Source organism: Eleginops maclovinus, chromosome 16 (genome assembly GCF_036324505.1).
Source record: "Eleginops maclovinus isolate JMC-PN-2008 ecotype Puerto Natales chromosome 16, JC_Emac_rtc_rv5, whole genome shotgun sequence".
NCBI lineage: Eukaryota > Metazoa > Chordata > Actinopteri > Perciformes > Eleginopidae > Eleginops > Eleginops maclovinus.
Genome location: NC_086364.1, coordinates 22,582,887 through 22,599,453, shown reverse-complemented (window position 1 = coordinate 22,599,453; position 16,567 = coordinate 22,582,887). Strand labels below are relative to the sequence as shown.

General features: G+C 40.7%; 1 protein-coding gene across 2 annotated transcripts; it reads right to left on the bottom strand.

The window, feature by feature from the left end:
* Nucleotides 1-4,433: 4,433 nt before the first annotated feature.
* Nucleotides 4,434-13,014, bottom strand: foxd7 (forkhead box D7). Of its 2 annotated transcripts, XM_063904387.1 has the most exons (3): nucleotides 12,399-13,014; nucleotides 6,582-9,074; nucleotides 4,434-4,612 (listed from the first exon to the last, which is right to left on the bottom strand). In XM_063904387.1, exon 2 carries the CDS (start codon nucleotides 7,477-7,479, stop codon nucleotides 6,613-6,615), a length of 867 nt encoding a protein of 288 aa, XP_063760457.1. In that variant the 5' UTR covers nucleotides 7,480-9,074; nucleotides 12,399-13,014; the 3' UTR covers nucleotides 4,434-4,612; nucleotides 6,582-6,612. The 2 variants fall into 2 exon arrangements, with proteins under 2 accessions (XP_063760457.1, XP_063760456.1); XM_063904386.1 differs by lacking the exon at nucleotides 4,434-4,612 and having other exon boundaries at nucleotides 6,441-9,074.
* Nucleotides 13,015-16,567: the final 3,553 nt, after the last annotated feature.

The window sequence follows — 16,567 nt, the reverse complement described above, 5'->3', positions numbered from 1 at the left end:
AGGTGCGCCCACGGAGCGGCGCTTTTTACTGGGCTTGGCAACACATGGACCGGTGAGAGAGGGAGAGCAGGGAAAGTGATGGTGGTGGTGGTGGGGTTGTGGGGGGGGGGGTTATGTAGCTAAAAGAAGGGTGGAAGATTTATAATTGAATAACTCCCCAAAGCAGGGCAAGCGGGGATTTGCTCCTGCCAGGAAAAGCAAACGCCAAAGAGCGAGTGAGGCCTGTGGAAATCAGCCATTAGAGCAGAGGGAAGCTCCGCAGGAAGGTGAGAGATTTAGTAAAGATAACTGCAAAACCACAACACCTTCACAATCACCACAATCTGCAGCACAAATCACACGCAGGGAGTATGAAAGGAGACACAAATCAGCCGGTTTCACACAGGAAGTAACGTAGGGTTGGGAGTTCACTCGGTCCAGGACGTAGCCAGTACCAGAGGGTTGTTTTGAGACGGGGTAAATGTTGTTGCTTTAATATCACCGCTGACTTATTTTCATAAATGGTTAAACAAAATAGGTTTGAACTGTAAGTAGCTATATTATTTAACGTTTCAGAGGTTGTCTTTATAGATTTGAGGTGCTTACAGACCATAAAACTGACTATCAGAAAAACACATATTCAACAAGCCATTCAGATTTCACTTCCATTACAAACTAACATGCATGCTTATTAAAATAAACCGCCCCCCATTTGAGTATACATAACCACAGTTTAATAACCTTTATTTGCAAAACTGCACAATTTTTAGCCAATTAGCCAATCAGAGCAGGGCTTCTTAAAGAGACTGGCGCTAAAAACGGAGCGTGTCAGCCAGGGGTATATTAAACAGACAGTTTGAGACAAATAGTGCCTTCATTTGAACAATAAGTCGAGTTAACATGTTTTAATATCTCTAAAGTACAAGTATGAACCTTAAAAAATGCCTTATATGTCGCCTTTAAAATCTCACTTTACGGGTTCAGCGCAGAAAATACAAACCTTTTATTAACAATTTGAAAAGCGACTCGTAATTATACAAAAAGCAAGGGGAGATAATAGGATTTTGCAACCATATTAAAGATGGATTTAATTAAATAACCTTAAAGTGATGTAAATATAACTCTAACCCTGGGGTCAGTATACACAGAAATGAGCCCTTAGTCAAAATGAATGCAGTATTTATGGATATTAACCAACTATTTCAATCCAATACAAGGAAATGACATCAACCCATTGTTATTTGAACCAGGTTAAGTCAACGGCAGAGTCTTTGGTGTGTAAGCAGCCAAAAAACGCACATAAAACACCTAAAGCTACAAGACAGAATCAATATTTGAGAGGAACGTATTCCAGATTATGCATCTCAGACTCGGTGCAACAAGACAGACTGAACTCGCAGGGGTTTTCCCAGGATGCATCACTCTCCTAACCCTCCAATGAGTTTATCTGGCCTGTTTGGCTTGGCGTGAGTGAGGCATGAATGGAGCTCGGGAGGAATCCAGTCACTTTCCCCCGGAGGAACGAGCTTCAATCAATCAGTCGATCAGACGGTATTTACACAGCCGCTATCACAGATTTGTCTCCGGGGTCTTTGGAGTCTGTACCGCATATGACACCCTCTGTCCTGAGACCAGGGAAACCTCCCAAACAGACCTCAAGATTAATGGGGCAGTAGATGTTGTTTAAAAATCAAACACAGACAATCAGAATGACAGAAGATAGATCCAGGAGGAGGTCACAAGTCTGCCGCAACCAGACGTAACCTTTAATACTGACAACTTATGAGGATGATACTGAGTTAGTAGCATGCATGGGACACAAGTGCTTGGAGATCCAGAGAAAGAAAAGTAGAAGAAGAAGAAGAGAGGAGAAACTCCCCAGAAAGTCTAAGCCTGCAGCAGCAACACTAGGTGCCGGTCCGAGGTGAGCCTGAACTAGCCAAGCTGTATCCAATGGGAAAGCCTTAGTATAGAGCAGAATTATTAGGAGCTAGTTCAAGGACAAACCTTAACCAGCCCTTACTATAAGCTTGATTGAAGAGGGAAATCTTAAGCATAAATATGATTACTAGGGTCCGGTCCAAAGGTAATCCTGAGCCAGCCAAGCTTTATCAAAAAGTGGATGATTTAGCGTGTAGCAGAATAACTAGGGTCTGGTTCAAGGTGAGCCTAAGCCAGCCCTAACTGTAAGCTTTATCTCAAAGTCTTTGGCCTATAGCAGCATAACTAGGAGCCTTTTTAGAAAGGAAAGTCTGAAGAACCATACCTAGGGACTGGTCCGAGGTGAGCCTGAACTAGCCAAGCTGTATCCAATAGGAAAGCCTTAGTCTATAGCAGGAATACTAGGAGCTAGTTCAAGGACAAACCTTAACCAGCCTTAAATATAAGTTTAATCGAAGAGGGAAATCTTAAGCATAAATATGATTACTAAGTTCTGGTCCGAGGTAAGCCTGAGCCAGCCCTAATTATAAGCTTTACCTCAAAGTCTTAGGCCTATAGCAGCAAAACTAGGAGCCTTTTTTAGAGAGCAGAGTCTGAAGAATCAGGGCTAGAGTCTGGTCCAGGTTGAGCCCTAACTATAAGCTTCGACCTGCTCTTAAACGTGGGAATGGTTTCATCCTTCCAGACAAACACCGGGAGCCGGTTGCACAGGAGAGGAACTTGATAGCTGAAGGAAAGGACTAACAATCTGTGAGAACTGATAATCCACGCAGAACCGAGCAGAACGTCCGTCGCCCAGCATGCACCACTGACAGCCCGTCACATAAACGTCCATTCATGGCGCTGCGATGGAGCTCAGAGCGCCGTGGTGACAGCTTCAAACACCCGTCCCCTCGTGTCACATCAGGAGTGCTGCAGATTACATCAAATTTAACTCATTCTGTGAAAAAGTATAGGTTGAAAAACAGGAAAACCTTTGCTCTCAATCATTGAAAAAGACGCTTTTACTCGTAACAGAAGTGAGGATTTAATACAGCTTGTCACACTCAATGACGCACAAAGGGAGAACTGGCACCTCCTTCAGAGTGGAAAGTAATCCACCGACACACACACGCACACACACACACACGAGCCTGGGGTGTCTGACTTGCTTATTTTATCAGGTGCACCGCTAACCCCCCCCTACCAAAAACACAACCCTGCCTCCCCCTCCCTGCCTGCAAATCCGCTTCAGTTTCTCTTTCTCTGTTGAAAAGTCTTCCTCTAATGCCCTCAAAAGACTATTAGTGTACCAGCGTTTCCCTCATAATTGACCACACTATTCAACCTCATTATACTGCACTTTATGACACTTTATTCTGAGTTATGGCAAAAAAGGACGAGGATTTTTGGTTTGATCCGACCAAAAGTAAAGTCAGAATTAGGACGTTTACTTTTGGTCCGATCCCCAAAATGATTTGTCCCTATTGTCTGTATCCAGATAAGTAAACACATTTCATTCTTATTTATTCTGTCGCTTACATTTTTTAACAACCTTTATTTTTATACATTTCTTTAGTATTATTTTCATTATTTCAAATGTATTTTTATTGTAATTTCTATTTGTATTTCTTTCCTCGTACGATTTAACATCTGTCCCATCCTGTTTCACCCTTATTGATTTTGCTGCTAACTTCCCTAATCTTATCTCATCTTATATGTTTAATATCTTCATCTAATTACATTTAGAGCTGCAAAATGAAGAAAAAAGTTAAACATTTGTCAAAATTAGGACGTTTACTTTTGGTCAAATCTCAAAAATTGTCCCTAATTCTCTTCTGTCTGTATATAGTGTATAAGTACACATTTAATTCTTATTTATTCTGTCACTTACATTTTTCATTTTATATATTTCTTTTGTATTATTTCTAATTCATTTTATTGTAATTTTAGTTGATTTTTTCCATTTTATTTGTATTATTTTCCTCATGATTTCATAGCTGTCCTATCCTGTGTTGTATGTATAATATAGTTATAATTAAAGCTGCAAAATGAAGTAAAAAGGACAACATTTGCCTACAAAATGCAGTAGTGAGAGTATCATGAAGCATTAAAGTAAAATAAGTGAAGTAACACATGTTTAGTGAAGTACTGAACTTGAGGAAACTCTTGTCATTGTTCCTTATTTCACAGATTTACACCCTCTTTACACGCCTCGGATACGTTATGACATTCTCTATCACTACAAGCAAAGCCCTGATAACTAAATAAATACTAAACTGTATATAAATGTGGTTTTCCAATCAGATAACAGCAGCAGTGTGTGATATGGATCTCATGTTTAACCACCGCACTGTTTAAGATCAGCAGGGCAAATATTAGACGTTTGGTTTAGAAGGAAAACCTCAAAACAGATTCAATTAGATGTATTTCTGAATGGGTGCGTGTGTGTGTGTGTGTGTGTGTGTGTGTGTGTGTGTGTGTGTGTGTGTGTGTGTGTGTGTGTGTGTGTGTGTGTGTGTGTGTTCCTCACAGCTCAGCATCAGGTAACAATCTGTGTGTGTTTGTCTCAGGCGCTCGCCGGGTGCCAGACTGTGAGGAAAGGAGCCGTCCAACAGCTCCAGCTCTGGGTAATCCATCTGAACCCACCCTCAGTGAAATTAAATAAATACTTCCATGCTCCGAAACCCAGGATTATTTAACGACTGTCATTCTGCAGAAATGAACATAAATGAGATAATCTAAATTAGAGACATGTGGGGGAGTTTGACGAGAAATCTGGTGATTTATCCGGCTTGTGCATGCAGGTGAAATCAGATGAGATCATTTGTTTTAGGTTTGGATGATCGCTGTTATACTCTGTATTTAATATGAGCGGGGATGGAATATTATCTTAACTTTTCCTGTGTCTTTATTTATCATTTTATAGGTTTTTTTTAAGGTTTCTTTAGGGAATAAAAGACACTTTAACATGTTGGAATGCTTTACTCACTCTGTAAGAAGTTTGATTATACAAAATATAATTAATTTACCTTTTTTAAACAGCTGAATATCAATAAACCAATATGTAAATAGTACAAATAAAATGACAATTAAAATATTGTACGTATTCTTTTAGAAGAAAAGGTTGGAATGGTTAACGAGGAGTATTCAAACCCCTGCTCAGTCAGTCAAAAGAACAGGTATAGTATTAAATAAATGCATGTTTTTTAACAGATGAATCTTTACACACCTGTATGTAAATGGAAATGTATAATCAAATAAAAAAAACAAGAATAATTTGTTTGGATTTCTCTGTAAAAAAAAAAAAGGCTTCCTGCAACTCTCTGATTATGAAAACACTGATTTATTGAATTGTGTTTTTTTATTTCTATTAAAGTCAAATAATAAAGTAATAAATGTTATGTATAATTGGTGTTCCCTATTCAATATAAAACCTCTCTAAATTATTTTTTAAAATGATAAAGCGACCTATTTATCGTCATTTATCGCTTAGAAATGACCTTTTTTAACGACAAGTGAAACAGAAACCAACCGAAAAACATTCTCCTCAACGTATAATAAGGATTAAATATATAGTATTATACATACAGTAATAAGCTGCAGTGTGGGAACATTTGGAGCTTTTATGATCTGTATGCAGGAACAGATCTGACATGTGAAATGTGTTGGACAGATTTCAGAGTGTGTGGCCCTGCAGAGTCAGGCAATTATAGGCATGTATATTTTCAGCGTTATGCCCATGAACACCACTCTCTCTCACACACACACACACACACACACACACACACACACACACACACACACACACACACACACACACACACACACACACACACACACACACACACACACACACACAGCAGCTGCCCACAGATGCCGTGCTCGAGGGTTTTAATGGAAATTATTATTCTTATTATTAGCCTTTTTCAGATTTGACGCATTACTGTAAGTGAAGCAGCCTGGCCGTGATTCTATCCAACACGCTGCTTTTCCCGTCACTTCTAAAGCATATTATCCAATATGTTACAAGTAAATCTTTCCTTCTTGAAGTTTGAATGTATTAAATAAGACATGGAGCAATTTGAATGGTTGATAATTATGCAAAGTATGTTAATATTTTTTTTAAAACACGGAGGAAAATGTATGTTTTACGAGTGGACTGTTTTCATATAATTTGAAGCCCTTTTTCATCACAAGGCCTCCGAGACCTGCATTTAACTTTAGTCGTCACATTATATTATTAACCCTTTATTTAAATTAAATTCTTTGGATATTTCTGCTGTTTTGTTTATCTTCTTACCGTTTAAGTGATTTTCTTTTACGGCATTATTACGAATATGGGCTAAATGAGTTATTCGGAAATAAAGTGTAAACACGGGAGATAGTAAAGCACGTTTGGAGAATGATCCATAAAGGAATTAAATATCTTCATACTACTTCATGTATCTGTACAAAATACAAATGAACTCGAGGATTAAATACTCACTTTTATTTATTTCCATAAAAAAGTCAAGAAAACTCGTCATTTAAATATTTAAACAAAAGGAGAAGAAAATAAAAAAACGCCAAAATATTTTTGCCATAAAACGTGAAAAGGAGGAAGAGTTTTTTTATGTACAACATTCTTTGAAAGCAGATTTGGAGAAACTCCGCTCATAGTGTCTCTGTGTCTCTGTTACCTGAGAAAAAGCTCTGAGTCCTGTGAGCTGCTCACTTATTATTGGCAGTCTGTAGCTTCTGATACTCCTGGTGCAAGGTGAGGAGGTGCGGGGAGGCCGCGGGGTGGAAGAGCGCAGGGGAGCCGAACATGGAGCTCAGAGGAGGGGAGAACCCGGCGCACTGAACCGGGGAAAAGGCTTCGAACCCGGGGTGAGTCTTGGAGAAGAAGCTGGAGAGCGCGGGCAGGAGGCTGCTGACAGGGGGGATGGACGCGGGGTTGCACGGGTGTGAGTGCGCGTGGTGATGCAGGTAAGGGTAGATCTCCAGGCTGGGCAGCTGCAGAGCCGTGGCCCCAAATGCGTAATGTGGGAACCCGTGCAGCGCGCTGGGCTCCAGCTGCTGCTCCTTCAGTTGCTCGAAGCGGAAATGTTGCCGCTTGAAGCGTTTCCTCCTCCGCAGGAAACTCCCGTTCTCAAACATGTCCGAGGAGTTCGGATCCAGGGTCCAGTAGTTGCCTTTTCCCGGATTCCCTGGCTCTCTGGGCATCTTTATAAAGCAGTCATTCAGAGACAGGTTGTGCCGGATAGAGTTCTGCCAGGCGGGGAACTTCTCCCGGTAGTAGGGGAAGCGTTGGCTGATAAAGTCACAGATCTCGCTGAGGGTGAGCCTCTTCTTCGGGCTCTGCAGGATGGACATGGTGATCAGAGCAATGTAGGAGTACGGAGGCTTCACCGAGGCGGGACTCTTGCCTTTAGTCGGAGACGGACAGCCGGGTTCGGGGCTGTACGCGTCCCGCTCTTTGGTCTCGGTGCTGTGCGACTCATCCAAAGGTTGGAGCTCTTCCTCTGCGCTGTCTTTGAGTCCTTCCCCCACTACGTCGATCACAATATCCTCCATGGTTTCCAAACCCAATGTCATAGTAGATGTCCGCGGGCAAAGCCACCTGCCAACAGGTGGAGGAGTAACAACCTCTCCAAAACTTTATCAACACACTTTTAAGCACGACTCATCTTCATTCACAAAAAAAAAGAAAAAAAAGGATCCGTGCAACTCCTCCAGCTCTTCAACACGCGGTCCACTCTTTTCCACTCTCCAAACCGCAGGCGATGATATCCTTTGTTTTGGGCACTTTTACGCGCAGCAGAGCGGTCAGTGAGTGATTGTGCGTAAAAGCGTAAAAGTGTGCACGTCCTTCGAGGTGTCCAGCATCATCTGTAATCTGTGTTGCTTTCCTGTGGCTCGGGTGGAGGTGGATGTGATGTCACGGTGAGGCACGAGGAAAGGGATTCTGACCAATGAAAAAGACGCACAGGGTACCAAGAAGGCCTGTACCAGCCTCCCCATCAGCGGCACAGCGGTGCCAAATCGACGCGGACATTAAGAGATCCATTCAGGGAAAACTTCCTCATGAGAAGGGAATCTGGAGAAGGCTATTTTTAGAGAGCAGTTCGCATTTTCTATTTAGGCTGTGGATTTGTCAGCTGCTTTAAAAATGTTTTAAAAAGTGACAGAAATGTTCCAAATTATGGAAAATAAAAAACGTTTTACTAAGTTCAAAAAGTATACATTGTTTATAAAACTTCGAAAAAGGCAAGTTATTGTCATAGTTTTACCAAAAAATATTTCATTTGTAATAATATTTATGAGAGTTTTTCCTAAAAGTTGTTTATTTTGCGTAAAAACTTTTGGGAAAATCACTTTGTCTTACATTTGAAATCGAACCAAAGAAGGAAAGGCTGCAGCTAAACGCACCACGCTGATGGAAAACGATACTAAAACACCATAAATACACATTTTAATTTCCACTCCAGATGATGGACACTTCAGATCAGTTTACAGCCCGAGGGGGAAAATCCCCAAACGCTTCTCTACGTGAGGCAGGGACTTAAGCCTTAATCCATGGAAGGCTCCTGCAGCCGCTCTTTACGCACACTTGATGCACAATTACATGTTTGTCAGACGAACAAACAGAGGATGAAAACTGCAATGAGTGATTTACTGCTGCTGGGGAAATAATAATTTGTCGCCTGCATGCACGGTCTTTGAATCCCACAGGAGTCTCGGTCCTCTCTGACAAAATATCGATAAATACCACCATGTGTGAAAATGGAGAAGGAATAATATTTGAGTCTGGGTAGAAACTCTCTCTCATTTCAAACCCCCGTGGATTATCTTCTTTAATAATGGCAGCAGAGGGGTGCTATCGGGATGAAAGTCATAGATTTTCACTCTTAGAGACATAAAAGCGCAGAGAGGAGAGGAGGGCGCTTCGGGTATTGTTGGGAGGCCTCTGGTTGTTTGTGTTTAATGATGGAGCCCTTTGTTGGGGATTCCCACATTTCCTGCCTCTAATCGTATTGATACCCCGGGGGCAGAGGGGTCTGGGTCCGGACTGGGTGGGCTGTGCAGGACCGGCAAAGCTGCAGATGATTTCCCCAAATTCATCACGCATGTCCTCAGATTGGAAACAGGCCGGAGCGCGTTGTGTGGTTTAAACAAGGAGCGTCAAAAATCTACAGGGAAAAAAGATGAAGGTATGAGAGTCAATTCAGGGGAGAAACACCAGGATGGAGAGGGGAAGAAGTACTCAGACTTATAGAAGTAATACTACATTGTAAAACACTCAGAGTTGGCATCAAAATGTACTTGAGTGTGTGTGTGAAAAAGTGCGTAAAAGCCAATTTCCGGATTGTGATTATTGGTGCATTAATGTGCTCATCAGCTGGTAAAAGGGGAGCACATTGTCATTGCCTTATATAAACTGCTCCTGGATATCTCAACCTGTAATTACATGATCATGTTTAATTATTAGTGGATTTATATTTTATGTTATCTACTAATCTGAGTCTGTAAAAATGTAGGGGAGTAGAAGTATAAAGTATATCAAATGGAAATACTCCAAATGACCTCATAAGTGTACTTTAAAACAGTACTTGTGTAAATGTACTCTCCACCACTGCAGGAACAGCATCAATACTTCTTTTGTTTTTTATTTCAGAACAGCCATTATAAAATCTGTGCAGCATTAAATATGGGCTCTCGGAGAGGTGTAATAAAAACAATATGGAAACGTTCGAGTCAATAAGGTTTTTATCGCCCATTACACACACATTTTAACAATAACCAACCTGCTATCTGAAAACAAAGAGCTGGTGGAAAGAAATGCACCTTTTGGTTGTTAGTTTAATCCAACTCTATGTCAAAAATATCAGAGAGAAGTCCGGACATAGTATAGTGAGAGACTAACAGTTTAGTATGTCCAAAGAAAATGAAGGGAGTTTGTTAAGAAATATAAAAACATCGTTATAAAATCTGTCAAAAAATATGGAGAAAAGCCAAAGTATACTGCGTGGAGATACATATTGAAAATGATGCAGTAAGTGGAAGAAATGACAGAAGTCACAAAAAATGTGTTAAAATGAATTAAATTGTGTGTTCAAAAATATGAGAGAAAAACACAGTTTAAAAAAAATAGATGATTGAACTCAAATAATCTGAAAAGTCATAATATAGAAATAAATATAGAATGTAAAAAAAAGGTCCAGGTACACACACACACACACACACACACACACACACACACACACACACACACACACACACACACACACACACACACACACACACACACACACACACACACACACACACACAGCTGAACTCATTAACACTCCATTAATTTACTGGTGGCTCCACAACAGAGAAAGTGACACCAGCTGTGTGTGTCTGTGTGTGTGTGTGTGTGTCTGTGTGTGTGTGTCTGTGTGTGTGTCTGTGTATGTGTGAGTGTTTGTGTCCTCTCATTGTTCTCCTGTTCTCTCACACTCATAATCATCAGTGTGTGTGTGTGTGTGTGTGTGTGTGTGTGTCCTCTCATTGTTCTCCTGTTCTCTCACACTCATAATCATCAGTGTGTGTGTGTGTGTGTGTGTGTGTGTGTGTGTGTGTGTGTGTGTGTGTGTGTGTGTGTGTGTGTGTGTGTGTGTGTGTGTGTGTGTGTGTGTGTGTGTGTTTGTGGTGTGTGTGTGTGTGTGTGGAGGCTTTCATGAGGACTGAGTCTCACATCTGTATCTGAGTCCTATCGTCACCCTCCCTGCGGCGGTGTGGCGCCCTCTAGTGTCCGGAGAGAGACATGGAAGATTACAAGTTATTCTGCGTTCATTTTCCTCCTATTCCATATCTGTGTTTACAATATACACTCTGTTGAACGAATAGTTTGACTGATGATAAGATGATAATGAATAAAGGATAATATAGTACATTATAATTAAACGATAGAGCAGGGGTGTCCAAACTATGGCCCGGGGGCCAAATGCAGCACGCGGGGCATTTTATATCGGCCCTCAGCAAATTCCAAAGTGTAATGGAATATGTGTTTTCTTATATTGTACCTCTTAAACATATGTCAAAATACATTTCACAGTAGTACTGTGTGTGGTAATAAACCCACTTTTCAAATTAATTATGTCAAAGTTGAAAACATTTTTTCTAACAAATCTCAGTAGCTCGTAACACACTTCACAAACACCCTGCCTGGTTCTCCTTCTGTTTTAGGAGTTAAGCTGCTCACACAATAAAGAAACCTATGGAGAGCTATGCTGTTGGCTGTTGGTTTTCTTGAAGGATTTTGCAGTATCAAGAGTAATTTACCTACATCTGATTGATTTAGCTAACTCATGAGGCAATATACCTCCCCTCTAGTGAGTAGCCCAGTACCTGTTTGTGATTGTGGCCCTCGGTGCAAAATGTTTGGACGCCCATGCTTTACAGTATGAGAGAGGGTGGACAAACTAGGACAAGCAAAACAAACAAACAAAACAAAATCAAATTAAAATAAATAAATAAAAAACAGAAACATGTGTTGAAAAATATACTAGGTCATAGTTGTTGTATAGTATGTTGAAATAAATGAGTCTGTCTGATTTAGAACAATTGGAAGAGTTCCCTGAGTTGTCCACCAGGGGACGCCCTTTCCCCAATAATAGGGACCTCCTGGACTGCTCCACTGGGGGCACGAGGGTCCAGTTCTGCTCACGGTGAGATTTCTCAGACATAATCAGGCTGCAAGTGATCCAATGCCAGACACACTAACACACACTGCACCTGAGACAGAATGCACCAGGGCCCTCCTGACCTCAGTGAGCATCTTCTCCGTGCTTTGATACTGGAAACTACTAAACCATGCAAGACTGTGCTGCCATCAACCAGTAAGCACATCAAATAGCAAGAGTACATGAGTAAATGGACGATATCCCCCCCGAAGCTGCTGTCAGAAGCACATTGTATTATATGACTCATAATAGTATGTGGATATTAAATATAATATGTAGTTATATCATATTTTCTGATCTCTTAACCTTTGCTTTGTGTCCTTCTCTTCGCACATTCTGCCGGTCACTGTGGCTGCACTGGTTAGCTGTTAGGGGCTGGTGACAGCAGAGGGTGAAGTGAACAGTCAACAAAACTATGTCTACTAGTCTCCGGTACATATACATTACATCTTTGGGCGACTAGACTCCTTTCTTTCATAATAAATAAGCATACCCTTTGCATCTTTGCGCCTATGATTCACCTGTGTTTCAGTGTTAATATTACAAAGATGCTGAAAGGTATTGATGTAATCTTTGCTTACTGGATGCTATGCCTCTCTGTGAACATCCAGTCCACATTTGGTGACATTCTGAGCATTATTTCCAGAGATACACACAGAGGTCAACACAGCCCCCTTCAGAGGAGCCTACATTTTCACTATCTCAGGAAGAATAGTTTTGCAGTAAAAGGATTTTATACAACCATCCGTTTCATAAACTAGGTATATGGGTTGTGCTTTGTTCTACCTCAGTGTTTCTCGACTTACAGGGGCCTTTGTTGTTCTGCTAAAGGGGTTTGAGGTTGTAGGAATGCCGCTTGTGTTGACTGGCAGTCGGTGGTGGGATGGTGGGTGGAGGTTAGTGTGACCCACACCACAGGGAGGGACCAGAGGCGGCAGGCCACAGTGGAGATGCTGAGAAATAACACATGAGTAATGTGGAATTAATGCAGGAAACATTCAGATATTTAATCAGTTACACTTTGATTTCCCCTTTTCCACTCAGTGCAGTATTACCCCTCTGTAAGCAGCCTTCACAGCCTCCAGCTGTTCGCACAATTTACTTAATACTACCTTAAACTGTATTGTATTTCACATTCTGTTGTTTACCTTCTATTTACATGTATACAGAGTCCTGCATTTACTTGGTCACTTACATCTTTCTCTGCAATTGTTTTGCTTTAGTATTTATTTATTTTTGACAGGTATGTTAACTTTGTCTGCATTACTTATATCATCTATTTCATTCCTACTCCGTCTCTTCTTGCACTATTTCAACGTTTAAAAAAATGAGTTTAACTATCCATCTATATATATCTGTACTACTATATATATATATATATACATCTGAGTACTTCTACTTTACTCAAATACAAGATCTGAGTACTTCTACTTTACTCAAGAACAAGATCTGAGTACTTCTACTTTACTCAAGTACAAGATCTGAGTACTTCTACTTTTACTCAATTACAAGATCTGAGTACTTCTACTTTACTCAAGTACAAGATCTGAGTACTTCTACTTTTACTCAAGTACAAGACCTGAGTACTTCTACTTTTACTCAAGTACAAGATCTGAGTACTTCTACTTTACTCAAGAACAAGATCTGAGTACTTCTACTTTTACTCAAGTACAAGATCTGAGTACTTCTACTTTACTCAAGTACAAGATCTGAGTACTTCTACTTTACTCAAGTACAAGATCTGAGTACTTCTACTTTACTCAAGTACAAGATCTGAGTACTTCTACTTTTACTCAAGTACAAGACCTGAGTACTTCTACTTTACTCAAGTACAAGATCTGAGTACTTCTACTTTACTCAAGTACAAGACCTGAGTACTTCTACTTTACTCAAGTACAAGATCTGAGTACTTCTACTTTTACTCAAGTACAGGATCTGAGTACTTCTACCCTGCAGTGACGCCCCCCCTCGCTCTGACTGCGTGTTGTTGCGCGTCTCTAAAGGAAACCAAAGGACTTTCACAGAATAATGCATCTGCTGTGATGAGTCAGTTCACACCATCCTCATCTTTTCCTGAGAATTAAAAAAAAGGCTGAGAGATATCTGAGTGTCCGGACTGGATGATGTCAGTGTGCAGATGTTGGTGCTGTGGTTTTCCACAATTCCAGCAAACAGAGTTTATGTCAGAGAGTGAACAGTGGTTTTAATAATTGCTCAAAAGGAAAAAGGTTTTCTCAGAATGAAACTTTTGGAAATGAGTGAAAGTGCTGTGACACATATCCCCCTTTATCAATGCCCGGCTTTAGGGCTCAAACAACTGACCCTCTGATTGGTAGAGACCCATTAATATTCACTTACCATAACATTCATGATATTGGCCTGAAATCCGCTCCTTTGTTTACTTCCAGAACAACGTGACATCACTACGGAACACTCGCGCCTCTATTGACTGGAGCTCCAGCACATTGTATGTGATAGGCTAAGGGGCTCTAAGCGGTTAACCAATCACAACTTTTGATTTGATATATATATATCTTTAATGAATATATTACACCATCGTCATGTTAAAATAATAATAGTTAAAACAAATTTTAGATTTTTAAAAATATATTACTTTAATCATTATTTCGGGGGGGGGTTGTTTTACATAATTTCTACCAAAATAATGACATTTTTCATCACTTAAAAAGATGCTGCAACTTCATTTCACATTTTTCAAACTAATTCTTAACATGACATGTGTCGGACCTGTTGCTGAGACTTTAAAGCAGGGCAGTAAATTATTCCCTGACGTCTGGAGCAAGTGTTCCGGTCCCATGCTGTGACCCCCCCTGATCTCTGGTGAACATGGAGGGTCCCCAGCAGCTGGTGGTCCCAGGACCGCCTGGGGCCACGACCCCTATCACCCTCTCACCCCTCTGATGGGTGTTTGGAGGTCAGACTGCTACATTAAGAGCCTGTTCCTACAACACGGGCCCCTTCATAATCCATCAGCACCTCGCTGACACAATGACACGTAAGGGGACGTAAACTCAGACCCTTTAGGTAAAAGCAGGAATTCTACAGTCTAAAGATCTAATCCGTCATAAGTACACATCCCCAAAATGTTACTTAAGTAAAAGTACAGCAGTATTATCAGCAACGTGATCCTAAAGTATCAAAGGTAATACTATAAAGAGACCCTCGTATGCTTTCTGGGGTTTCCCCTTCCTGTAGTGTGTTAAAAAAAACCTGCTTTGTCAATTCTGGAACATAATGACATCACTCTATAACGTGCATGCTTCTATTGGCTAGCGCTCAAACATATATTGTAAATGATATGCTAAGGGGCGGGACATGTCTTGATGTTGACCAATCACAACAAAGCCAGCCAGCTAACCAATCAGAGCAGACCAATAATAATACAAACAACAATGGAGCCTTCATGCTCATTTTTATGTTTGTATGAAAACCCAACCTCACTGCTCAACACTCACATTGGCAGCTACACCCTACACACACACACACACACACACACACACACACACACACACACACACACACACACACACACACAAATCCCGACACCGTCAGCTGTGGGGTTAACACATTCCAGGGGTGATTCCCCCCGGACAAGTTCAACGCTGACGGATACATTCCTCCGTTGGCACGCCGTCAGGAAATCCACCTGGTCTCTCTGCTTTAGGTTTCCACATGTCCTGGGGACCAAAACACGGCCCCCGTCCCATGACCCCTCTGACCCCTCGAACAGCAGCCTGTAAACACAACAGAGGAATGTGGACGGATGTCAGGGAGAATTCATTGCTGGTGCACATGCTTCAAGATAATAATAAATATCAGTTCTATTAAAACGATATCTTTCTTACAGAGATGATACATGAACTGTGTCTTTGTGTTTGTTTACTATGCAAAGCAAAATGTAAACAAGGGTGAAGTAGGAAATCCCTTTGGCAGAGAATTTGATTACATTTTATATCCTATTTTCTTGGAATTGAGCATAAATAAATACACAATTTAAGGTCATTCTAGACGAGGACTTATTAGTTTATTAACTTATTTGTAGTAAAAGTACGCTATTTATTTCCTGAAGAGTTCTTGTTTGGCATAACGATGATTGAAAGGATGATCATCTTGGTTTTACATCTATCTTTGAGTGTTGATTAAATGAAATAACTTGGCTATAGTGTGTAAGTGTGTGTAGAATAGCCAATGCTAATGCTAGCGCTAATGGGGACCCTAACAAAAAGTGATGCAGAAAAACAGTCTTGGCTGAAATAGTGTCTACTCTATAAGGTTTCTTTCACAACTAATGTCTTCACCATGTCTTATTGTTGGAAGGAAACCCTGGAAATGCATGAGCAGGATAACAGTTGACAGTTTGTCTTTGTTTCTATGCTACAAACCTACAGCAGGAAGTACAGATTACACGGCCAACGTAAGATTTAACTCATGCAGACCTGTCTTGTTGAAAGACTGATGTGGGCCGTGTTCTCACAGAGGGGAAGCATTCAGATTCAAAAGCTAATGATTTAAATAAAGTCTCTTGAGCTTTCACATCAAACATGTGAGATCAGCTTAACTGTACCGATTTCAACATGAGAGGGAGGCTGACCATCATTCATTACCACCCACATTGCAACCGCTGTGACACTGTCTAAGCCTGTTGCTGCTCAAAATTCTGGGTAATTTTTCAAACAATGGGGCCTGATTTCACAGAGAAGGTTACCAAAGAAGCTCCTCGTTTCTAGCCGGTTGTATTGGTTTGAAATAACATGAAGCTGAAAAAACAACAGCCAGATTTTAGCTAGCTGGCGTTAGAAAGTAAAGGGAACAAAGTTTGACATTTGAATGGTTCCTGCTCGCTTGTTTGTAAAAGAACATCCTTTAAATGTGTAAAATGTGGGCTTGATGGTTAAATAAATGATAAAGACAAAACTTAGCCTCTTATAGCTAAT